At 51.0% G+C, this 25,365-nt stretch overlaps 1 protein-coding gene across 5 annotated transcripts in view; it reads right to left on the minus strand.

The window, feature by feature from the left end:
- SPAG17 (sperm associated antigen 17) overlaps positions 1 to 25,365 on the minus strand; it is a 1,244,773-nt gene that overhangs the window by 833,843 nt on the left and 385,565 nt on the right. For all 5 annotated transcript variants that reach the window (XM_078656351.1, XM_078656349.1, XM_078656348.1 and 2 more), the window contains exon 5: positions 20,436 to 20,616. In XM_078656351.1, the coding sequence (XP_078512477.1) occupies positions 20,436 to 20,616 (181 nt within the window). The remainder of the gene's footprint in view (positions 1 to 20,435; positions 20,617 to 25,365) is intronic.

Below are 25,365 nucleotides of genomic sequence, written 5' to 3' on the forward strand. Positions count from 1 at the left end.
GTGGACCATACCAAAAACGTACATCGGCTCGCCCACCCCTATTGTGGACCATACCAAAAACGTACATCGGCTCGCCCACCCCTATTGTGGACCATACCAAAAACTTACAGCCGCTCGCCCACCCCTATTGTGGACCATACCAAAAACGTACATCGGCTCGCCCACCCCTATTGTGGACCATACCAAAAACGTACATCGGCTCGCCCACCCCTATTGTGGACCATACCAAAAACGTACATCGGCTCGCCCACCCCTATTGTGGACCATACCAAAAACGTACATCGGCTCGCCCACCCCTATTGTGGACCATACCAAAAATGTACATCGGCTCGCCCACCCCTATTGTGATCCATACCAAAAACGTACATCGGCTCGCCCACCCCTATTGTGGACCATACCAAAAACGTACATCGGCTCGCCCACCCCTATTGTGGACCATACCAAAAACGTACATCGGCTCGCCCACCCCTATTGTGGACCATACCAAAAACTTACAGCCGCTCGCCCACCCCTATTGTGGACCATACCAAAAACGTACATCGGCTCGCCCACCCCTATTGTGGACCATACCAAAAACGTACATCGGCTCGCCCACCCCTATTGTGGACCATACCAAAAACGTACATCGGCTCGCCCACCCCTATTGTGGACCATACCAAAAACTTACAGCCGCTCGCCCACCCCTATTGTGGACCATACCAAAAACGTACATGGGCTCGCCCACCCCTATTGTGGACCATACCAAAAACTTACATCGGCTCGCCCACCCCTATTGTGGACCATACCAAAAACGTACATCGGCTCGCCCACCCCTATTGTGGACCATACCAAAAACGTACATCGGCTCGCCCACCCCTATTGTGGACCATACCAAAAACGTACATCGGCTCGCCCACCCCTATTGTGGACCATACCAAAAATGTACATCGGCTCGCCCACCCCTATTGTGGACCATACCAAAAACGTACATCGGCTCGCCCACCCCTATTGTGGACCATACCAAAAACGTACACCGGCTCGCCCACCCCTATTGTGGACCATACCAAAAACGTACATCGGCTCGCCCACCCCTATTGTGGACCATACCAAAAACTTACAGCCGCTCGCCCACCCCTATTGTGGACCATACCAAAAACGTACATCGGCTCGCCCACCCCTATTGTGGACCATACCAAAAACGTACATCGGCTCGCCCACCCCTATTGTGGACCATACCAAAAACGTACATCGGCTCGCCCACCCCTATTGTGGACCATACCAAAAACGTACATCGGCTCGCCCACCCCTATTATGGACCATACCAAAAACTTACAGCCGCTCGCCCACCCCTATTGTGGACCATACCAAAAACGTACATCGGCTCGCCCACCCCTATTGTGGACCATACCAAAAACGTACATCGGCTCGCCCACCCCTATTGTGGACCATACCAAAAACGTACATCGGCTCGCCCACCCCTATTGTGGACCATACCAAAAACGTACATCGGCTCGCCCACCCCTATTGTGGACCATACCAAAAACTTACAGCCGCTCGCCCACCCCTATTGTGGAACATACCAAAAACTTACAGCGGCCCTGGAGCCCGCCCGTTGCTTACCTTTCTTCAGCTTTACTGCTGCTCTCATTTGTTCTCTTCTTATTCAATGGCCAGCTTTTCTCTTGTGTTTGTCCACCCACAGCCTCTTTAACATCCCTTCAGTTGGGTGACTTCTAGTCTTCCACTACTCACATTCAGGGAACTACTTTTTCTTTCAGCAATCGATGAGAAGACGCTCTTTCTAGAGCGCGCCCTCGTGTGCTGGACACCTTGTGCCGTGAACACTGACAGGACATGCTTAAACCTCTTCCTTTTAATCACATGCTTGTCTGCAGACTCTTATCTCTTTCTATTAGAGAGTGTGCGATTGTCGAACCACATAGAAGTTTTAGCATCATGTCTGCCTCCTATCCAGGGTCACACATTTCTATAGTTTATATGGTCGCTTTCACGATATAATGGATGCTTTTAGAGAAAGCGGACATGGTCCAATTCTTTTATTTATAGGGACAAATTATCTGCATGGAAATCGAGATGGCTCATTTATCGCTGCACTTATTTGACTTATCAGGACTTTAGTGTCTCCAAACTTATGCACGTAAGATACAATCGTAGATCAGATACTACAAAAACTCAGGCATCTGACCAGGCTTTGCGACGGAACTGTCAAGTTAGAGGTGACATTGTTTTGCTGTGATAAACCAGCCCCAGTCGGGAGCTGCTCAGTGGAGGGGTGCACAGGAGTGGAGGGGTGCACAGGGGTGGAGGGGTGCACAGGAGTGGAGGGGTGCATGGGAGTGGAAGGGTGCATAGGGGTGGAGGGATGCATGGGAGTGGAAGGGTGCATAGGGGTGGAGGGATGCATAGGAGTGAGGGATGCACAGGAGTGGAGAGGTGCACAGGAGTGGAAGGGTGCATAGGGGTGGAGGGATGCATGGGAGTGGAAGGGTGCATGGGAGTGGAAGGGTGCAATGGGGTGGAGGGATGCATAGGAGTGAGGGATGCATGGGAGTGGAAGGGTGCATAGGGGTGGAGGGATGCATGGGAGTGGAAGGGTGCATGGGAGTGGAAGGGTGCATGGGGTGGAGGGATGCATAGGAGTGAGGGATGCATGGGAGTGGAGGGATGCATGGGAGTGGAAGGGTGCATAGGGGTGGAGGGATGCATAGGAGTGGAGGGATGCATGGGAGTGGGAGGGATGCATGGGAGTGGAAGGGTGCATGGGAGTGGAAGGGTGCATAGGAGTGGAGGGGTGCATGGGAGTGGAAGGGTGCATAGGGGTGGAGCGATGCATAGGAGTGGAGGGATGCATGGGAGTGGAAGGATGCATAGGGGTGGAGGGGTGCATAGGAGTGGAGGGGTACAGCCTTCTTTCCCTTGTGTATTTATTAATCTGTGTGCTTATGCAGTACAGCACCATTAAAAAGCCTTGGTGGAGGAGAGGTGCAAGATGGCGTCTCGCTAGCGGCTCGTTGACTCAGAGCTTCCTCCATACCCCGGACTACGGCACATCCCGAAGAGCGATCCAGCACTGGAGGAGGGGAGTGATGCTGGTGGACCTGTGGCTTCTTTGGATTGACTGGAGCTCTGCGGACCGTCACAGCTGTGCGATCCCGAGGCGGAGTATAGGCGGAAGACTCCGTGCAGCTCTGGTTGTTTTGGCTGTGGCGCTCTGTGTGGTGTCAGGAGAAAAGCTCAGGTGGGCCTTCTTCATGAGTATTACTGGGCAGGACAATCGTGCTACACCGATGGCCGGCAGAGGATCCAAAGTCTCAAAGGGGAAAACCACGATTGCTATGGCTGCCACCGCTGCTGGTCCGCTGATTGGGACTACAAAGACCAGCATGCATCAGGAGAATCTAAAAGAAGCTGGCAGGGAAGTGAGGAACAAGAAAAAAAGGGAGGAGACCTATGCTATCGTTGCGAATAAATAAACTAGAGGGAGTAGTTTGGCGATAGTAGTGGAGGGTCAATTGGCTATCTTTGAGTTATTTATGCTGAAACTCCCAAGGTACCTAAAAAATCAGGATGTCATTGTCACCACCCCCCTATTAGTCATTGCATCTGCTTCTACTCCCGTGTCGGACGTGGTGCCTGAGACTGATGCAGAATCTTCCAAGAGCCCAAAAATTGGTGATGAGGTGAATTGTGCAGCCACCCCTATGGACTATGCAGGGAAGAAATTACAACCCAAGCTGAATCTGCCTAGTACTGGAACTTTTGAGACTGTCAACCTAAGGGGGATTCTGTCTCTCCCTTCCACCCAACTGGCGAAAATTGTTTCTGTCACGTTGGGCTCTAGATTTCTGGGTGACCCTAGGCCTCTGGTCTCACCTGATATTATGGGGGGCGGAGAGAATGTTTTTTCTCTTACTGACTATTCAGACTCTTCAATGCCGGAACTTGGCTCCTCAACCTCCACCCTATCCATACCAAGCAGCAGCAGTTCGCTGGATGAATCTGCTTTTCTTGCTAGTCAAAAGAAGAGATCAGGAGGGTCAAGAAATAAGAAAAAATCTACAAGTTTAAAAAGAAACAAGGGATAAATAAGCAAGCAAAAGCCACAAATATTCTCCACGGAAAGAAACCCCCAGGCTCAAATGGGATTATTCTGCTGTTTCAAATTCTTGACCATCCAGAGCGGAGTATAGAGAAGGTACCTGCTGGGAATCAGCCACAACAGCTTGGGACTAAAGCAGTGCTGGAGCCCCCACCTTCTCTGATCTAGGATACAATCAAAAAGATGCAGGCAGAGGCCCAGACGGATAACCAATGAGCTTAACAGGCTTCTAAGAAATTACAGGGTGCAGTCAGGAAAGTAAGTAAAACCTGTACCGAGCTCTCCGACAGGATGACCAGCGTGGAGGCTCAGACAGAAAGCATCAAACTCGAGGTGGCAGATCGAAAAACTTTGAGCACCCCTCAAGACCCTAAGCTTACCGAGATGATGTGGAAGTTGGAGGAACATGAGAACAGACAAAGGAGGAATAATTTGAGACTACTGGGTATTCCAGAAGGGGCTGAGGGAGGGAATCCTAGGGACTATGTAATTAGACTCCTAAAGGGTGCATTTCCTGAACTTAAGGGCTGGGATTGGGAGAAGGAAATACAGAGGGTACACCGATTCCCCCTAACCCTTAAGAAGCAGCAGGCAGACAGTAATGTATATCCTCAGGCTGTGTTGGTCTTTTTTGGCAACTTTTTACTAAGACAGTGCATTTTCGATCTTGCACGTTCTAATACTAAAAAAGAGTTTGAGGGAGTTTCCTTTTTTGCACGACCAAACTTCGCCCATGCCACAGTAGGGCAAAGATGGCGTTTAAGGCAGATGTTTGCTCCCTTGCAGAAGCTGGGTGCCGAAGTATATCTACAAAACCCCTCACAATTGAAAGTGATCTTTATGGGGCAAGCCCGTAGCTTTGTTTAGGAGATTCAGGCCCAGAAATACCTAGCAGTTTTTTTTGGGGGGGGAGTGGGTTGATCCTTAGGGAGAAGCTCTAAAAGCGTAAGACAAAGCTGGTCAAGTAGAATAAAAAAATCAATTGATGAATCTGTCAGAAATGCTGTAATGGCAGGGAGAGAGGGAGAAATGGGGATAATCTTTAAAAAAAAAAATATATATATGGTGCAGGGGTTTATAAAAAAAGGCGTGGAGGGGGAACATATATATATATATATATATATATATAGACAGTGTTGAAGCACATGCTGTTATATAGGGAGTTGGTAGAGGGGGTTCTGTAGCGAGTTCTGACTCTTCAGACTGCGTCATTCACACTACTCCTGGTTGCTCAGTGGGTGGGTGTGGGAGTGGAGGTGCTTAGGGGGTGGGAGGGGACCCGCGATCAGGGTGAAAAAGGGAAGAATGCAAAGGACTGGGTCATGGTCAATTGGGTGTGGAAAGACAATATTTCTCGTACATCGTTATTGTATCGTTATTATAATGCTGAGGGTTTGGAGTCGAGGATGAGGGGTAAAATAAGGAAATGACTGATAATCAGATGATTCATATTGCTTCCATTAATATTTGTGGCCTAAATGATAATAAAAAAGAGCTAGAACTTGCCTAGGCCTGAAAACACTGATGGCGGATATCGTCTGCCTACTGGAAACACATGTTGAGGCATCTCGAAGGGATATTTTAAATTCCCTGGGATATAGACTCATAGCTGGCAAATCACAAGGTGCTCGCACTGGTGGTGTTGTAGTTTTGGCCCGAGGTGGCACGCTAACATTTACTCAAATAGGGTCCAACATCAAAGGTAGATGGGTGGCAGCAGTTTGTCAACTTCCATGTGGAGGTAAATTCACGCTGTGCTAAGTCTACGTCAGTATGCTTGATGATCCCTCGATTATCAATCAGGAATCGAAAGAGCTAACCTACCGTCCTCTGCCTTATGTTCTATGTGGGGACTTTAATATTAGCCTTCCAAGTAATTTTGATATAGGCAGACAATCAAAATATACCTGGAGGAAAGCTAAAGTGTTTCATACCCTTAAAGGGTTGTGTAAGATCACGGCTTGGTGGATGTGTGACATAAAAAAAAATCCATTGGGGCATGGCTACACTTATCTTTCTGCTCTGCACTCCACACATGCACGCCTAGATTATTTATTTGTGTCTAACAATTTCATCTTGACATGTAAGATCGATAGATACCCACGATTCCGCTCGGATCACAACCCTATCATATTAGAATTGCGGGGAAAACCAGCAAGTACATGGAGCTTCCAACGCGCCCTCCTCGTTAATGAAGATTATTGCAAACATATTAGCAGGTGGATTCCAATATTCTTCGAAGAGAATAATGGAAGCGGAATCGATTCTCCGAGTACGGTCTGGAATACGGTCAAGGCCTGTCTAAGGGGGAGACCCCAAGGATCTCTCTGAACAAAGGGAAGCAGGACAGGCAGCTAATACAAGCTAAACAAGATAATCTGGTGGTAGCAGAGGAAAAGTTTGTGAAAGCGATACAACAATTGGGAGATATAAATGAAGCACAGATTAAGGTAATAATCGCAAGGGCTGAACTAGAGGGGATATCCACAAATTGGACAGCAGAAAAGTATGTTACTTGGAAAGAAAGAACCTACGAGTGTAGTGAGCAGGTTGGACACCATCTGGCAGTAAGAGCAAGGCAGAGGAACACAAATAGCGAGATGAGAGACATTCAGGATCCTGTTCTTAAGGTTGTCACAGATGCAAAGAAAATCAAAGAGGTATTCCGAGTACACTATCAAACGTTGTATACTGAAGAAATCAGTGACTGCCCTTGACAGGCCAAAGAGCACCTGAAAACAGCGCCCGCAAGTAAATTATCATTAGAAGAACGGAAACTCTTAGAGGAAGAGCTATTAGGGAAGAGATCTCACTTGCAATCTCCTATCTCCTTCGGGCAAAGCTGCAGGTGTGGATCCAATCCCTTCACCCGTTTATAAAATCTTTGCCCCCAGCTGAGAGATTGGATGCTAGCACTTTTTAACTATATATTTAATGGAGGCACACAACCAGATTCTTGGTCGGTGGCCAAAATAGTTGTTTTTCTAAAGAAAGAGAACCCACCGGCAGAATCAGGCTCACATTGGCCAATCACATTGATTAATTTAGACTCCAGAATTTACTCCAAGGTATTAGCAGTTCGTTTCGCACAGGTCACGAAAAATGTAGTCATGGATCAACAGCAGGATTTTATCGCAGAGATGGACATTACCAACCATACATGAGGTGGGAGGTCCCTAGCAGTCAGTGGTTAGTTCCTGTGAGGTGGGAGGACCCTAGCAGTCAGTGGTTAGTTCCTGTGAGATGGGAGGACCCTAGCTGTCAGTGGTTCGTTCCTGTGAGATGGGAGGACCCTAGCAGTAAGTGGTTAGTTCCTGTGAGGTAAGAGGTCCCCTGCAGTCGGTGATTAATTCCTGTGAGGTCCGTAACAGTTCGTTCCTGTGGGTTGTGAGGAACCTAGCTGTAGGAAGGTAGCTACCTGACTATGGTTACCCCAGATTTTTTGCCTGTGTTTAGCTGGGTTTTTGACTTAGTTGACCTGGTTCCCTGCTAATCAGGGCCCCAGGCCATCTGCTCTCTCTGTAAAATGGATTCCATGTACCCTAGGTACATACCAATTGGAAATGGACTCCTTGTCAGCCCCTGTAGAATGCACTATAGGTGCACAGGGCACAGGAGCCACTAAGGCCTACCAGGGGCTGCAGCATATCTTTTGCCACCCCTGGCTGGTTCTTAAATTGACACAACTGGCTGATCACTCAGCTGGGGTAAGGTGGTGTACACACCCCTTGCTTAGATATAGTATACCTATGTCTAAACCTATATCTGGACACATGTAAACCTGTGAGCCACTCCTATAGACAGGCCTCACCAATCCTGGAGGCTGGGTGCATGGTTTTTATGTGAGATGGAGCTCTAGCATGAGCTGAGCCTGTCTGCAGCCGTCGGGAACAAATCCCTAAGCTGTTTCAGGATAATGCCATACCATATACTATTAAGTGCCTTATAATCCTCGCGGTTATTTAGCAACTCTGGTTTGGCTTTATCAAAACATGTCGTGTAAGGTGTCATACGCTTTGGAATACCATCCCCTCGCCAGTTCTGGCGACGGGGATGGCATTCCACCCCTCTAGAGGGGTAAGACATGTTACTTCACTTTAATGCGGTTGATTTCTCCAAAGGCCTTAAGATCCACAAAATGGATGCCTCTGCCACAGACAAATGTCTGGACCCCTGGAGCTGACCGAAACCCAGTCAAGGGGGTCCTGGACAAAGGGTTTCCTGTCACAGGAGGGTGTCACCGCCCTCCAGACAGGAGATAGTGTATTGTAGCAGGGAGGTTTGAAAGAAACCAGACACTGCCTGGGGCGCACAAGGCTGCCCCTTGCATAATCCGGCCGAACCGGTTCTGGGGCACTCCAGCCCTCGTGCCAGGGCGGCCTGGATCAAAGGAAGGGGGTGTATCCACCCACTTCCTGGGTCCCACCCATAGGAGGGGACCTAGCAGGTAATCACGCCCACCAGATTCGAATAAGAGTGGGAGCAGTGCCAATGCACATCAGATTTCCTGGAAGAAACATTTGAAACGATATTCTGGACCCTTCGCCCTCCATCTCAACGTGGAAGCCCGAAGAATCTCCCTTGTGGTCAAGGAGTGACCACCCTGCAGCAGCAGGCACCATCCAGCCCTCGACGTCTACTTAGTTGCAGTTCCCGCCGGAACTCGAGCGACTGAGATCGACGAGATCAAGCCTGCCCAGCTTCTAACAGCCCGATCCACAGTCCCTGCAAAGCTGAGACCCGTGGAGGCGACCGGAAGCGTGGGGCACGCCATCTTGAAGTGACCACGAGACGCTGACCGTGCAGCCCACGAGTGACCCTCGAAGCTGTACACCGGGGTTTGAGAAGCCCCCACCCTGAGCTACTCCTGAGCCGAAGTTCAGCCCTCCACACTCGACGAGTGCTGCGTGGGGCCCTTTGGCACGATTTGGCTCAACGCGTTGGCCCGGTCACTTGCCAGCTGGCTTGTGGTCCCTGTGCCGACGAACTACAAAAGAAGACTCGTGATTCTGGTTGCTCCAGATCCACACCAGCTCCCCTGAAAGGGAGCCCCGACTCTGACCTTCCTGGTCCGAGTGAGACGCCATCTTCCAATCCCGCGTGGATTGCTCTTACCAAGGCTTGTTTGCTCCAAACCGGAAGCCGACTGCACCGACGGTGAGAGCCTGCGTGGGACAGATCGTGACCTGCTCCTGGACGTCGCAGATGCCCCAGAGCCCACGTGACAGCGAAGAGAAGCGCCTCGACGACCACCTGATTGCGCCCGACATTGCCTGGTTCCGTCCTGGTTCCACCCTGGTCACTGCTGAGTGACCCAGACTCTGTCCCCTCTGCTTTCAGGTACTCTACAACTTGAGTCCACCCTTGGACTCCACCGGACACTTCGTCTTCACCCTGCCTGCAGCCCTTTCAGCTTCAAGCACCAAGAGCCTGCGTGTCAAAACCCGACGCCACTTCGACCCTGTGCACCCACTTCCTGTGGGTGAGGTAACTTTGCTCCGCCGGTGTTCCCACACTGGTGCACACCCCTAGGGTCTGTGTGTTAAGTTTTGTTCCTCTAGGTTCAGCGGAAGTGTCCTTAAACTTTAACTCTGTGACTTTTACGCACCATTGGTTAACATTGGTGCATGCGTGCGCTTCCCGCACATCTCCCGAATCCCGAGGGCCATTCCCGACTTCAGCATTGCTTGTCCTGACTGCTCCCAGCGATTCCCTAGGCCCTAGGCCTAACCACTGCTCGAGTGGCCTTTCTTATACCACTTGTTTAGTATATGGTTTGAGTGGCCACCCGCCCTCATCCATAATTGTGCAACTTGTATGTTTAAACAGTGCTTTTGATTTAACGCTTGTGCCCCTTTATTCATAAAGAATACTGGGGATTGTTTTTAGTAATAAACACATATATTTTTATAATATATACTTGTGTGGTGTCCTTTCATTTGGTATTACAGGATTGTATGTGGTAAAACAGCTCGCTTAACACGACCTCTTAAGTTAAGCCTTTAGGCTGCTTAGTCCATGCTACCCCTAGGATAGCTTGTCTAATAAGGTTGACTTACAACCAGACACCATAAGGGATTGTTTGGTCAGGTAGTAGGTGGTTCCAGAATTGGAAACATCCCCTACCAGGCCAACTTCTCACATTGGTGAGCAGCGGTGCGGATTTGAGCTTGCTGTTGTTTTACCATTGCAATCTTTATATCAAATTGAAAGATCACATCAAGTACCTCTAGGTACATATAAAATCAAAAGCTTAGCATATTAAGTTCTACTGAACTTAGTAGTTGTAGGTTGAAGGGAGTAGCACACCCCTGACTACAACTCACTAGCAAGGTCCAGTAGGAAAACACTTAGTGTAGGTAAGTGCACCACTTACACCTCACTAGTAACCATGTCTGACACAGGAAAGGCCTCAGGGTCTAGTCCTGTGACAGTTGACCCTACCCAGGCAACTTTTGGATATGACAAACTAACCCGCAGAGACTTGATTGCCTTGTGCAAAGCAAGAGGGTTAAAAAGGGGCAGAAGCCCCACCTGCCTAATCCTGGTAGAAATCCTAGAACAGGATGACTTAGAGAAGGCAAAAGCAGCTTCCCTAGATACAGGAACTGGAGGGAACCCCCCTGCAGTTGATCCCCTTGAAGAGGAGGATGATGATGACTTGGATGAGGACTCAGATGTTGAGGACTTAGGAGTACAGGATCAGGGTAGCCAGGTTCCAGTTGGTAGGCTTAGCCAGGCCAACTTGGACCTACTGGGGAGTGGAGAGGGCCAGCACCTCCCCAGAACCCAACATACGATTCTCCCAGGCAACAGAAGAGTGAGATCTCCCTCAGGGGACTCTCATCTTTCTAGTGCCTCCAGAGAATCAGAGAGAGGCATGAGTGCTTCTCAGAAAGCTGAGCATAGGGCCAGAATGAGGGCTGTCCAACTCCAAATAGAGAGGGAGGAGGTAGCCTTGGCTCAAGCTAAACTTAGCATGGCCCAAGCTAAACTTGCCTTGGCAAGAGAGAAAAAATTGTGTGGCTTAGATGCCACTGGTGGCAGCAATATTCCTAAAGAGAAACCCAGGTCCTATGATAGTAGAAACCTGACAAAGATTGTGCCCCCCTTCAAAGAAGGGGATGACATCCACAAATGGATGACTGCTCTTGAGAGAGCCTGCATGGTACAGCAGGTTCCTGAGGAACAGTGGGCAGCAATCTTATGGTACTCCTTTTCAGAGAAAGGGAGAGACAAGCTCCTCACTGTTAGACATGAGGATGCAAACAATTACAAAGTCCTGAAGAGTGTTCTGATAGATGGGTTTGGCTTAACCACTGAACAGTACAGGTTGAAGTTCAGAGATACCCAGAAGACACAGACTCAGGATTGGACTGATTTTGTAGATTGTGCTACTAAGGCTCTGGAGGGTTGGCTACATGGCAGCAAAGTACATGACTTTACAGGATTGTATAATTTGATTATGAGGGAGCAGATCCTAAGTAATTGTCAGAACCAGCTCTTACACCAGCACCTGGTAGACTCTGATCTGACCTCTCCCCAAGAATTGGGAAAGAAGGCAGACAAATGGGTCAGAACCAGGATTAGGCCTAAGAATCAGGACAGTAACCAGAAGAAGGAGTCTACCAAGCCTCAAGATAAGGGTGGGGATAAAAGTAAAGAAAAGACTTCCCCAGGGCCCCAAAACTCCAAGGATGGGGGTGGGTCCCAAGACACTTCTTCAACTGAGAAAAAGCCCTATTGTTATCCCTGTAAACAGGTGGGGCATTACAAAACAGACAGCTGTTGTCCCAAGAATAACAATAAAGAAAATATACCTCCAAAGCCAGCTTCAACACCTCCTGTTACTGTCAGCAGTAATCCCCCAGGAAGTGGAAGCACACCCAGGAATCTGGGTGGGTTTACTTTTGGAGCTCAGGTGGACCCTGGCCTATCCAGGTCCCCATCACCCAATGATCTTGTTTATGAGGCTGGCATGGGGTTTGCCAACTTCTCTGCTTGCCCAAATACTTTGAGCAAGTATAGACAAGAACCCATCATCAATGGTTTAAGAGTTGAAGCTTTTAGAGACACAGGGGCTAGCATCACCATGGTGGCTGATGGCATAGTCCCCTCTAAGCAACTTTTACCTGGTGCCACATACCAGGTAATAAACATTGATGGCATCCAAACAAATCATCCCATGGCAGTAGTAAGTCTCAGCTGGGGAGGTGTCACTGGCCCAAAGAGAGTGGCAGTGTCCCCAAACTTGCCTGTAGACTGTCTACTGGGGAATGATTTAGAAATCTCAGCCTGGGCTGAGGTTGAACAGGAAACCCATTCTAGAATGGTGAATTCCCATGGAAAGGTTAGTGAGGCTGTACTGGCTACAGCCCCAATCCAAGATGTCCTTCCTGAAAAGGTTGGTAGGGCTGAGAAACTCTCTGCCCCATCTTTAGTAAAAGCTCTTCCTGAACAGAATAGCAAAGCTGTTATGATAACAGCAGAAACCCAAACTGAGTCTCCTCCTGAAAAGGGTGGTGGGGCTGTGATGGCCACAGCCCAAACTCAAACTGACATGTGTGTTGTGAAACCTGAAATGATGGATAACTCCACACAAACTGAGAGCATGGAGGAGGAAGAGAAATCTCCCCCTCACCAGACTTTAGGACAGGATCAGCCTCCTCAGGGAACTGATCTTACCCCTGATGAAGGAGCTGCCCCAGAGTTGGTTGGGCCTAGCCTGACAGAACCTCTGATGTCAGTGGACCCTTCTCAGGTGGGACCCAGTCTGGAGCAGGTAACCTGCCCCTCTCTACCTTGCCTTAGCCAGCCCAGGGCTGCAGAGGACAAGAAGGACAGTGAGACCCAGAGGGCCCCCTGTCAAATAAAGCACCCCCATCAAAAGATTAGGTGCACCAAAACTAGTAGCCCTAGTAAGGTGAAAACTTTAAAAACTCCTGAGGGAGCCCCCTTAAAAACAGTTAGGGACCTCCCCCAGATGGATTCTGTTGGGCACAGCCAAACCTGGGACCCAAGGGGCCCAAACCTGAACTGTCCCTCCAGCAAGCCAAACAGAGGGACCCAGCCTCCAGCTTTAGGTAGCCAGAGGTTGACCCTGAGAGCACAGTGCAACTCAGTTAAAGAGAGAAAGGCACACATGGTGGAAGATAATTGGAGGAAGCTAAGCCCTAAATTAGTAGAGCCTCGCTTCAATACTCCATATCCAAACCAGCCTTTAACTTTGCATAAACACACCCAAGGTAGTGATTCCCTATGGTGGAGACCCTCTAATACCCAAAGGGTGAGGGACTGCTTAGTGGACCATGAGACAGGGGGTACCCATGCTAGTGCAGGTACTTCCTTATATGGCCACTCAGGCAATATAGGCTTACCTGGCCAAGGATAGCCTTATCTTCTTTCGTTTGGGGGGGGGTTATGTAGGAAGGTAGCTACCTGACTATGGTTACCCCAGATTTTTTGCCTGTGTTTAGCTGGGTTTTTGACTTAGTTGACCTGGTTCCCTGCTAATCAGGGCCCCAGGCCATCTGCTCTCTCTGTAAAATGGATTCCATGTACCCTAGGTACATACCAATTGGAAATGGACTCCTTGTCAGCCCCTGTAGAATGCACTATAGGTGCACAGGGCACAGGAGCCACTAAGGCCTACCAGGGGCTGCAGCATATCTTTTGCCACCCCTGGCTGGTTCTTAAATTGACACAACTGGCTGATCACTCAGCTGGGGTAAGGTGGTGTACACACCCCTTGCTTAGATATAGTATACCTATGTCTAAACCTATATCTGGACACATGTAAACCTGTGAGCCACTCCTATAGACAGGCCTCACCAATCCTGGAGGCTGGGTGCATGGTTTTTATGTGAGATGGAGCTCTAGCATGAGCTGAGCCTGTCTGCAGCCGTCGGGAACAAATCCCTAAGCTGTTTCAGGATAATGCCATACCATATACTATTAAGTGCCTTATAATCCTCGCGGTTATTTAGCAACTCTGGTTTGGCTTTATCAAAACATGTCGTGTAAGGTGTCATACGCTTTGGAATACCATCCCCTCGCCAGTTCTGGCGACGGGGATGGCATTCCACCCCTCTAGAGGGGTAAGACATGTTACTTCACTTTAATGCGGTTGATTTCTCCAAAGGCCTTAAGATCCACAAAATGGATGCCTCTGCCACAGACAAATGTCTGGACCCCTGGAGCTGACCGAAACCCAGTCAAGGGGGTCCTGGACAAAGGGTTTCCTGTCACAGGAGGGTGTCACCGCCCTCCAGACAGGAGATAGTGTATTGTAGCAGGGAGGTTTGAAAGAAACCAGACACTGCCTGGGGCGCACAAGGCTGCCCCTTGCATAATCCGGCCGAACCGGTTCTGGGGCACTCCAGCCCTCGTGCCAGGGCGGCCTGGATCAAAGGAAGGGGGTGTATCCACCCACTTCCTGGGTCCCACCCATAGGAGGGGACCTAGCAGGTAATCACGCCCACCAGATTCGAATAAGAGTGGGAGCAGTGCCAATGCACATCAGATTTCCTGGAAGAAACATTTGAAACGATATTCTGGACCCTTCGCCCTCCATCTCAACGTGGAAGCCCGAAGAATCTCCCTTGTGGTCAAGGAGTGACCACCCTGCAGCAGCAGGCACCATCCAGCCCTCGACGTCTACTTAGTTGCAGTTCCCGCCGGAACTCGAGCGACTGAGATCGACGAGATCAAGCCTGCCCAGCTTCTAACAGCCCGATCCACAGTCCCTGCAAAGCTGAGACCCGTGGAGGCGACCGGAAGCGTGGGGCACGCCATCTTGAAGTGACCACGAGACGCTGACCGTGCAGCCCACGAGTGACCCTCGAAGCTGTACACCGGGGTTTGAGAAGCCCCCACCCTGAGCTACTCCTGAGCCGAAGTTCAGCCCTCCACACTCGACGAGTGCTGCGTGGGGCCCTTTGGCACGATTTGGCTCAACGCGTTGGCCCGGTCACTTGCCAGCTGGCTTGTGGTCCCTGTGCCGACGAACTACAAAAGAAGACTCGTGATTCTGGTTGCTCCAGATCCACACCAGCTCCCCTGAAAGGGAGCCCCGACTCTGACCTTCCTGGTCCGAGTGAGACGCCATCTTCCAATCCCGCGTGGATTGCTCTTACCAAGGCTTGTTTGCTCCAAACCGGAAGCCGACTGCACCGACGGTGAGAGCCTGCGTGGGACAGATCGTGACCTGCTCCTGGACGTCGCAGATGCCCCAGAGCCCACGTGACAGCGAAGAGAAGCGCCTCGACGACCACCTGATTGCGCCCGACATTGCCTGGTTCCGTCCTGGTTCCACCCTGGTCACTGCTGAGTGACCCAGACTCTGTCCCCTCTGCTTTCAGGTACTCTACAACTTGAGTCCACCCTTGGACTCCACCGGACACTTCGTCTTCACCCTGCCTGCAGCCCTTTCAGCTTCAAGCACCAAGAGCCTGCGTGTCAAAACCCGACGCCACTTCGACCCTGTGCACCCACTTCCTGTGGGTGAGGTAACTTTGCTCCGCCGGTGTTCCCACACTGGTGCACACCCCTAGGGTCTGTGTGTTAAGTTTTGTTCCTCTAGGTTCAGCGGAAGTGTCCTTAAACTTTAACTCTGTGACTTTTACGCACCATTGGTTAACATTGGTGCATGCGTGCGCTTCCCGCACATCTCCCGAATCCCGAGGGCCATTCCCGACTTCAGCATTGCTTGTCCTGACTGCTCCCAGCGATTCCCTAGGCCCTAGGCCTAACCACTGCTCGAGTGGCCTTTCTTATACCACTTGTTTAGTATATGGTTTGAGTGGCCACCCGCCCTCATCCATAATTGTGCAACTTGTATGTTTAAACAGTGCTTTTGATTTAACGCTTGTGCCCCTTTATTCATAAAGAATACTGGGGATTGTTTTTAGTAATAAACACATATATTTTTATAATATATACTTGTGTGGTGTCCTTTCATTTGGTATTACAGGATTGTATGTGGTAAAACAGCTCGCTTAACACGACCTCTTAAGTTAAGCCTTTAGGCTGCTTAGTCCATGCTACCCCTAGGATAGCTTGTCTAATAAGGTTGACTTACAACCAGACACCATAAGGGATTGTTTGGTCAGGTAGTAGGTGGTTCCAGAATTGGAAACATCCCCTACCAGGCCAACTTCTCACACTAGCAGTCAATGGTTAGTTCCTGTGAGGTGGGAGGTCCTCAGCAGTCAGTGGTTAGTTCCCGTGAGGTGGGAGGTCCTCACAAGTCAGTGGTTAGTTCCTGTGAGAAGGGAGGACCCTAGCAGTCAGTGGTTAGTTCCTGTGAGGTGGGAGGACCCTAGCAGTCAGTGGTTAGTTCCTGTGAGATGGGAGGACCCTAGCAGTCAGTGGTTAGTTCCTGTGAGATGGGAGGACCCTAGCAGTCAGTGGTTAGTTCCTGTGAGATGGGAGGACCCTAGCAGTCAGTGGTTAGTTCCTGTGAGGTAAGAGGTTCCCTGCAGTCGGTGATTAATTTCTGTGAGGTGGGAGGTCCGTAACAGTCAGTAGTTCGTTCCTGTGTGTTGTGAGGAACCTAGCAGTCAGTGGTTAGTTCCTGTGAGGTGGGAAGTCCTCAGCAGTCAGTGGTTAGTTCCTGTGAGGTGGGAGGTCCGTAACAGTCAGTAGTTCGTTCCTGTGGGTTGTGAGGAACCTAGCAGTCAGTGGTTTGTTTCTGTGAGATGGGAGGACCCTACCAGTCAGTGGTTAGTTCGTGTGAGGTGAGAAGTCCCCTGCAGTCAGTAGTTAGTTCATGTGGGTTGTGAGGAACCTAGCAGTCAGTGGTTAGTTCCTGTGAGGCGGGAGGTCCTCAGCAGTCAGTGGTTAGTTCCTGTGAGGTGAGAGGTCCCCTGCAGTCAGTGGTTAGTTCCTGTGAGGTGGGAGGTCGTCAGCAGTCAGTGGTTAGTTCCTGTGGGTTGTGAGGAACCTAGCAGTCAGTGGTTAGTTCCTGTGAGGTGAGAGGTCCCCTGCAGTCAGTAGTTAGTTCCTGTGGGTTGTGAGGAACCTAGCAGTCGGTGGTTAATTCCTGTGAGGTGGGAGGTCCCCTGCAGTCAGTGGTTAGTTGCTGTGAGGTGGGAGGTCCACCGCAGTCAGTGGTTAGTTCCTGTGAGGCGGGAGGTCCCCAGCAGTCAGTGGTTAGTTCCTGTGAGGTGGGAGGTCCACCGCAGTCAGTGGTTAGTTCCTGTGAGGTGAGAGGACCCTAGCAGTCAGTGGTTAGTTCCTGTGAGGTGGGAGGTCCCCAGCAGTCAGTGGTTAGTTCCTGTGAGGTGGGAGGTCCACAGCAGTCAGTGGTTAGTTCCTGTGAGGTGGGAGGTCCACAGCAGTCAGTGGTTAGTTCCTGTGAGGTGGGAGGTCCACAGCAGTCTGTGGGTAGTTCCTGTGAGGTGAGAGGACCCTAGCAGTCAGTGGTTAGTTCCTGTGAGGTGGGAGGTCCACAGCAGTCTGTGGGTAGTTCCTGTGAGGTGAGAGGACCCTAGCAGTCAGTGGTTAGTTCCTGTGAGGTGGGAGGTCCCCAGCAGTCAGTGGTTAGTTCCTATGAGGTGGGAGGTCCACAGCAGTCAGTGGTTAGTTCCTGTGAGGTGGGAGGTCCACAGCAGTCTGTGGGTAGTTCCTGTGAGGTGAGAGGACCCTAGCAGTCAGTGGTTAGTTCCTGTGAGGTGGGAGGTCCACAGCAGTCTGTGGGTAGTTCCTGTGAGGTGAGAGGACCCTAGCAGTCAGTGGTTAGTTCCTGTGAGGTGGGAGGTCCCCAGCAGTCAGTGGTTAGTTCCTATGAGGTGGGAGGTCCACAGCAGTCTGTGGGTAGTTCCTGTGAGGTGAGAGGACCCTAGCAGTCAGTGCGTAGTTCCTGTGAGGCCGGAGGTCCTCAGCAGTCAGTGGTTAGTTCCTGTGAGACGGGAGGTCCCCAGCAGTCAGTGGGTAGTTCCTGTGAGGTGAGAGGTCCACAGCAGTCAGTGGTTAGTTCCTGTGAGGTGAGAGGACCCTAGCAGTCAGTGCGTAGTTCCTGTGAGTCCGGAGGTCCTCAGCAGTCAGTGCGTAGTTCCTGTGAGGCCGGAGGTCCTCAGCAGTCAGTGGTTAGTTCGTGTGAGGTGAGAAGTCCCCTGCAGTCAGTAGTTAGTTCCTGTGAGGTGGGAGGACCCTAGCAGTCAGTGATTAGTTTCTGTGAGGTGGGAGGTCCCCAGCAGTCAGTGGTTAGTTCCTATGAGGTGGGAGGTCCACAGCAGTCAGTGGGTAGTTCCTGTGAGGTGAGAGGACCCTAGCAGTCAGTGGGTAGTTCCTGTGAGGTGGGAGGTCCTCAGCAGTCAGTGGTTAGTTCCTGGGAGGTCCTCAGCAGTCAGTGGTTAGTTCCTGTGAGGCGGGAGGTCCATAGCAGTCAGTGGTTAGTTCCTGTGAGGCGGGAGGTCCTCAGCAGTCAGTGGTTAGTTCCTGTGAGGCCCTCAGCAATCAGTGGTTAGTTCCTGTGAGGCGGGAGGTCCTCAGCAGTCAGTGGTTAGTTCCTGTGAGGTGAGAGATCCACAGCAGTCAGTGGTTAGTTCCTGTGAGGTGAGAGGACCCTAGCAGTCAGTGGTTAGTTCCTGTGAGGCGGGAGGTCCTCAGCAGTCAGTGGTTAGTTCCTGTGAGGCGGGAGGTCCTCAGCAGTCAGTGGTTAGTTCCTGTGAGGTGAGAGATACACAGCAGTCAGTGGTTAGTTCCTGTGAGGTGGGAGGACCCTAGCAGTCAGTGGTTAGTTCCTGTGAGGTGGGAGGTCCCCAGCAGTCAGTGGCTTGGTCCTGTGATGTGGGTGGACCCTAGCAGTCAGTGTTTAGTTCCTGTGAGGTGGGAGGACCCTAGCAGTCAGTGGTTAGTTCCTGTGAGGTGAGAGGTCCCCAGCAGTCAGTAGTTAGTTCCTATGAGGTGGGAGGTCCACAGCAGTCAGTGGTTAGTTCCTGTGAGGTGAGAGGACCCTAGCAGTCAGTGATTAGTTTCTGTGAGGTGAGAGGTCCCTAGCAGTCAGTGGTTAGTTCCTGTGAGGTGAGAGGTCCCTAGCAGTTAGTGGTTAGTTCCTGTGAGGTGAGAGGACCCTAGCAGTCAGTGATTAGTTTCTGTGAGGTGAGAGGTCCCTAGCAGTCAGTGGTTAGTTCCTGTGAGGTGAGAGGTCCCTAGCAGTTAGTGGTTAGTTCCTGTGAGGTGAGAGGACCCTAGCAGTCAGTGATTAGTTTCTGTGAGGTGAGAGGTCCCTTGCAGTTAGTGGTTAGTTCCTATGAGGTGGGAGGTCCACAGCAGTCAGTGGGTAGTTCCTGTGAGGTGAGAGGACCCTAGCAGTCAGTGGGTAGTTCCTGTGAGGTGGGAGGTCCTCAGCAGTCAGTGGTTAGTTCCTGTGAGGTGGGAGGTCCTCAGCAGTCAGTGGTTAGTTCCTGTGAGGCGGGAGGTCCATAGCAGTCAGTGGTTAGTTCCTGTGAGGCGGGAGGTCCTCAGCAGTCAGTGATTAGTTCCTGTGAGGCGGGAGGTCCTCAGCAGTCAGTGGTTAGTTCCTGTGAGGCGGGAGGTCCTCAGCAGTCAGTGGTTAGTTCCTGTGAGGCGGGAGGTCCTCAGCAGTCAGTGGTTAGTTCCTGTGAGCTGAGAGATCCACAGCAGTCAGTGGTTAGTTCCTGTGAGGTGGGAGGACCCTAGCAGTCAGTGGTTAGTTCCTGTGAGGTGGGAGGTCCCCAGCAGTCAGTGGTTTGGTCCTGTGATGTGGGTGGACCCAGCAGTCAGTGTTTAGTTCCTGTGAGGTGGGAGGACCCTAGCAGTCAGTGGTTAGTTCCTGTGAGGTGAGAGGTCCCCAGCAGTCAGTAGTTAGTTCCTATGAGGTGGGAGGTCCACAGCAGTCAGTGGTTAGTTCCTGTGAGGTGAGAGGACCCTAGCAGTCAGTGATTAGTTTCTGTGAGGTGAGAGGTCCCTAGCAGTCAGTGGTTAGTTCCTGTGAGGTGAGAGGTCCCTAGCAGTTAGTGGTTAGTTCCTGTGAGGTGAGAGGACCCTAGCAGTCAGTGATTAGTTTCTGTGAGGTGAGAGGTCCCTAGCAGTTAGTGGTTAGTTCCTGTGAGGTAAGAGGACTATAGCAGTCAGTGATTCGTTTCTGTGAGGTCCTCAGCCGTCAGTGGTTGGTTCCTGTTAGGTGGGAGGTCCACAGATGTTGGTTGTTTGTTCCTGTGAGGAGAGAGGACCCTGGCAGTCGGTGGTTTTTCCTGTGGGGTGTGAGGTTTGAGATCCTTGTAAGAAGGCCTAAGAGTCACAGCCACCACTAACCGGTGGACAGCTGCATCTTGGCTGCAGTGGTCACTGGGTGGACAGGAGCTGCACTCACCAATGTACTTGCTGGTGGTGTCCTCTTCTCCACGTTTCCTCAGGGAGGTCTCCTTCTTGACTGGGACAGGCTCGGGTTCCTTCTTTCCTTTCCCCTTCCCCGCAGACTTCCCCTTCTTCTCTTTCTTCTCCTTCTTCCCTGGAGACTTGCTTGTCTTTCCCTGAAGTTTATCATCTGCTGCCTGGGAAGAGAAACAGAGGAGAGCTGTGAGGGAGGCAAGAGTAGGGTCAGAAGGGGGGCTAGTAGGACACATTACAAGTCACTGATCCTACAGGCTGATCCTACTGCACACCATACACCTCTGATCGTACAGCCTGATGGTACCCCTGCACACCACTGACCCTACAGCCTGGTGGTGTCAGTGCACACTACACACCTCTGATCCTACAGCCAGAGGGTGTCAGTGCACACTACACACCTCTGATCCTACAGCCAGAGGGTGTCAATACACACTTCTGATCCCACAGCATGATCCTATCGCTGCACACTACACACCTCTCATCCTACAGCCTAATCCTATCACTGCACACTACACACCACTGATTCTACAGCCTGATTGGGTCACACCACAATACACACCTCTGATCCTGCAGCCTGATTGGGTCACACCAGTTCAAGTTCAAGTTCAGAGATTTGTATAGCGCACTACTCACCCATAGGGTCTCAAGGCGCTTGTGGGAGGGGGAGCATTATTTATCGAATAGCCAGGTTTTAAGTTCCTTTCTGAAGGAAATGTGGTTCTGTGTGAGGCGGAGGTGAGTGGGGAGAGAGTTCCAGGTCTTGGCAGCCAGGTAGGAGAAGGATCTTCTCCCCATGGTGGATCTGTGGATGCGCGGAACTGCGGCGAGCGCTTGGTTGGAGGATCTTAGTTGGCGGGTGGGTGTGTAGATGGACAGTCGTGTGTTGAGGCATTCGGGTCCTAGTTTGTAGAGGGCCTTGTGAGCGTGGGTGAGGAGACGGAACGTTATTCTCTTGGTGATGGGAAGCCAGTGGAGGTCTTTCAGGTGGCCGGTAATGTGAGCTTGGCGAGGGATGTCCAATATGAGTCTGGCCGATGCATTCTGGATCCGTTGGAGTTTTCTCTGTAATTTGGCTGTTGTTCCGGCATAGAAGGTGTTTCCATAGTCCAGTCGGCTAGTGACCAGTGCGTGGGTGACCGTCTTTCTTGTTTCGGTGGGGATCCAATGGAAGATTTTTTTGAGCATACGGAGTACGTTGAAGCAAGAGGATGAGACGGCGTTAACTTGTCTGGTCATCGAGAGGGAGGAGTCTAGGATGAAGCCCAGGTTGCGTGCGTTGTCTGTGGCTATGGGTGCTGTGCCCAGGGCCGATGGCCACCAAGAGTCGTCCCATGCAGAGGGTGAAGATCCTAGGATGAGAACTTCCGTTTTGTCTGAGTTAAGTTTTAGGCGGCTGTTTTTCATCCATTCGGCTACTTCTTTCATGCCTTCATGAAGATTGGTTTTGGCGGTGTTAGGGTCTTTGGTGAGGGAAAGGATCAGCTGGGTGTCGTCAGCGTAGGAGATGATGTTGAGGTTGTGTTGTCGCGCGATGGATGCGAGGGGACTCATGTACACGTTGAAGAGGGTCGGACTAAGTGATGATCCTTGTGGGACTCCGCAGATGACTTCGGTGGCTTCTGATTTGAAAGGGGGGAGTCGGACTATCTGGGTTCTCCCGGCGAGGAACGAGATGATCCAATCCAATGCTTTTCCTTTTAATCCGACGTCGCTGAGGCGTTGTATGAGGGTGCTATGACAGACTGTGTCGAAGGCGGCGGAGAGGTCGAGTAGGATGAGGGCAGCTGTTTCTCCGTTGTCCAGTAGCATTCGGATGTCATCTGTCGCTGCAATGAGGGCGGTTTCGGTGCTGTGTTTGGCTCGAAAGCCGGACTGTGAGGGGTCGAGGGAGTTGTTGGATTCAAGGAAGGCGGCGAGCTGGCTATTGACGGCTTTCTCAATGACTTTGGCTGGGAAAGGGAGGAGGGAGATGGGGCGGTAGTTCTTAAGTTCAGAGGGGTCAGCTGTGGGCTTCTTCAGGAGGGCAGTGAGTTCGGCGTGTTTCCAGCTTTCTGGGAAGGTAGCGGAGTTGAAGGAGCAGTTGATGACATCACGGAGATGAGGTGCGATGATGGAGTCTGCTTTGTTGAAGATGTGGTGGGGACAGGGGTCGGTTGGCGATCCTGAGTGGATGGAGTTCATCAGGCGGATGGTGTCTTCAGTGGTGATTGGGTTCCAGGCGTTAAGGTTGTTGGATATCGGTTTGGTTTTGGGGATGGGTGGGGTGGGCTGTTCTTTCGAAGTGTTCTTAAAGCTGTTATGTATGTCGGCGATTTTGTTGTAGAAGAAAGAGGATAACGAGTCGCAGAGGTCTTGGGAGGGAGTAATGTCGTTTGAGGCTGCGGTGGGGTTGGTAAATTCTTTGACGATGTTGAATAGTTCCTTGCTGTTTTGGGCGTTGTTGTTTAGTCGATTCTTGAGTGCTGATTTCTTGGTGGCGCGGATCAATTGGTGGTGTTTGTGGGTGGCTGCCTTGAAGGTGGTCAGGTTGTCAGTGGTTGGGTTTTTTCTCCATGTTTTTTCTAGAGTACGGCATAGTTTCTTGGAGTTCTTAAGGTCATCGTTGAACCAGGGGGCCTTTTTGCTATCTTGTGTGATCTGGTGGTTTCTTAGGGGTGCTAATTCGTCAGCGCTGTGAGTGATCCATTGTTTGAGTTTGGTGGCAGCTTCGTTTGGGTCTCATGAGAGGGTTGGAGGGTTTTGGTTGAGCGACGTGATGAGTTGGTCGGTGGTGATTTTGTTCCAGTTTCTTTGAGGAATAGGTAGTGGGGGGTTGTGAATCGTGGTAGTTTTGTAGCTGAAGTGAACACAGCTGTGGTCCGTCCAATGGAGAGCTGTGGTGTGATCGAAGGAGATGTGTTTGCTGGAGGTGAAGATAGGGTCGAGCGTGTGTCCGGCTAAGTGGGTGGGGGTGTTAACAAGTTGTTTGAGTCCGAGATTGGCCATGTTGTCTAGAAGGGTGGTGGTGTTGTGGTCGTTTTTCTTTTCCAGGTGGAAGTTGAAGTCTCCCAGTAGAATGTAGTTCTCGGAGGGGAGGGCGTGTGGGCTGATGAAGTCGGTGATGTCTTCGCAGAATTGTTTACGGGTTCCTGGTGGTCTGTAGATGAGGGTGCCTCTAAGTGTGGTTCTGGGGTCGGTGTGGATCTGGAAGTGGAGGTGTTCGGCGGTTGCGAGGTAGTCGTCGAAGCTGGTCGTGATTCTGATGGTGTTTTTATGAACGATGGTGATGCCGCCTCCTGTTTGGTTGGTACGGTCTTTTCGGATGATTTTGTACGCGTCTGGGATGGCTATGGCGATGTCGGGTGCTGATGATGCGTTCATCCAGGTTTCTGTAAGGAAGGCGATGTCCGGTGACGCAGTGTCGAGTAGGTCCCAGAGTTCTGTGGCATGTTTGTGGATCGAGCGGGTGTTTAGCAGGATGCATTTCAGGTGGTTAGAGTCGGAGCTGTGTTTGGAGGTCGTGGATTTGGTGTGGGTCTTGATGCTGGTAAATTTGCAGGAGTGGCAGGCGAAGGGACCGTGGGTACGTCCTGGGGCAGCTTCGTAGCATTGTGGTGTGCGTCCGGGGTTAAGGGCTAGGAGGGTGGCGGCATCATACGTTATGAGGGTGGAGTGTGGTTTGCGGGAGCCAGGGGGTCTGGCGCTGGGCGCGGTCCAGGCGCGGACCGGCGTAGACAGGCTTACCTTTGGCGCAACTTCAGCGCGCATGTGGCGCGACAGCTGCGCGTGACCGCTGCCCTCAAAGACATCTGTGATATATAGATAGTGGGGGGGAGGGGCGAGGGCGGAGCAGCTGGGAGGCGGGAGGCGGGGTGGAGATCCGGGGAGGGAAGGCAAAACAACAACAGCAAAAACAAGATGGCAATCGGCCAAATTCAGTGCAGGGTTGGGGCACAAAGTATGCAAAAACGCTAAGATTCTTCAAGTGGGACCGGCACAGGACACAATTAATTAAAAAGTTAAATGTTGGCAGCACAAACAAAGCAGAGCGTTGCAGTGCGCTATGGGAGGCTAGCGCTACGCTAATATGCTAATCAGCACAAGCGCTACGTTACTATGTTAATCTGCACAAATACTTCAAACAAATCGAGCGCAGTTAAATGCAGTTAAATCGAGCGCACAATACACACCACTGATCCTACAGCCTGATTGGGTCACACCACAATACACACCTCTGATCCTGCAGCCTGATTGTGTCACTGCACACTATACACCTCTGAGCACTATATAGCCTGATCATATCTCTGCACACAACACACCGTTGATCCTACAGCCAGATGGTATCAGTTCACACAACACACCGTTGATCCTACAGCCAGATGGTGTGAGTGCACACTACACACGTCTGAACATACAGACTGATTGTATCTCTGCACACTACACACCACTGATCTTGCAACCTTATGGTGTCAGTGCACAATACACACATCTGATTCCCTTTAGCCTGATTGTATCTCTTCACACTACACACCTCTGATCCTACAGACTGATGCTGTCAGTGCACACTACACACCTCTGATCCTACTGTTATGTGCCCGAGTTAGGCCCCTGTAGCAACGCTGCACGTTTTCCTAAATTGTCCTCTTTCTGTACAATAACATCACTGCTGTGACCGTTTGCACATATTCGGCACCGGGCTAACTACATATCCACAATGCTAATGTGCGTGAACATCGCAAGGATGCCTTTTATTATAAATAATGAACATTTGGTGGGGGGTGTCAGAGGAGGCACTTCAGCTGACACCCAGGGTCCCTGCATGCTGAGGCTTCCCCAAGCAGCTGTCAAACATCTCCATGAGTGTGGGGTGACCACGTTGTGACCAGTACGGGGTCTTACATTGGTTCCCCCAGATAATGGGGTTGGATCAT

The sequence above is a fragment of the Lissotriton helveticus genome, chromosome 8 (genome assembly GCF_964261635.1).
Source record: "Lissotriton helveticus chromosome 8, aLisHel1.1, whole genome shotgun sequence".
In the NCBI taxonomy this organism is placed as follows: Eukaryota; Metazoa; Chordata; class Amphibia; order Caudata; family Salamandridae; genus Lissotriton; species Lissotriton helveticus.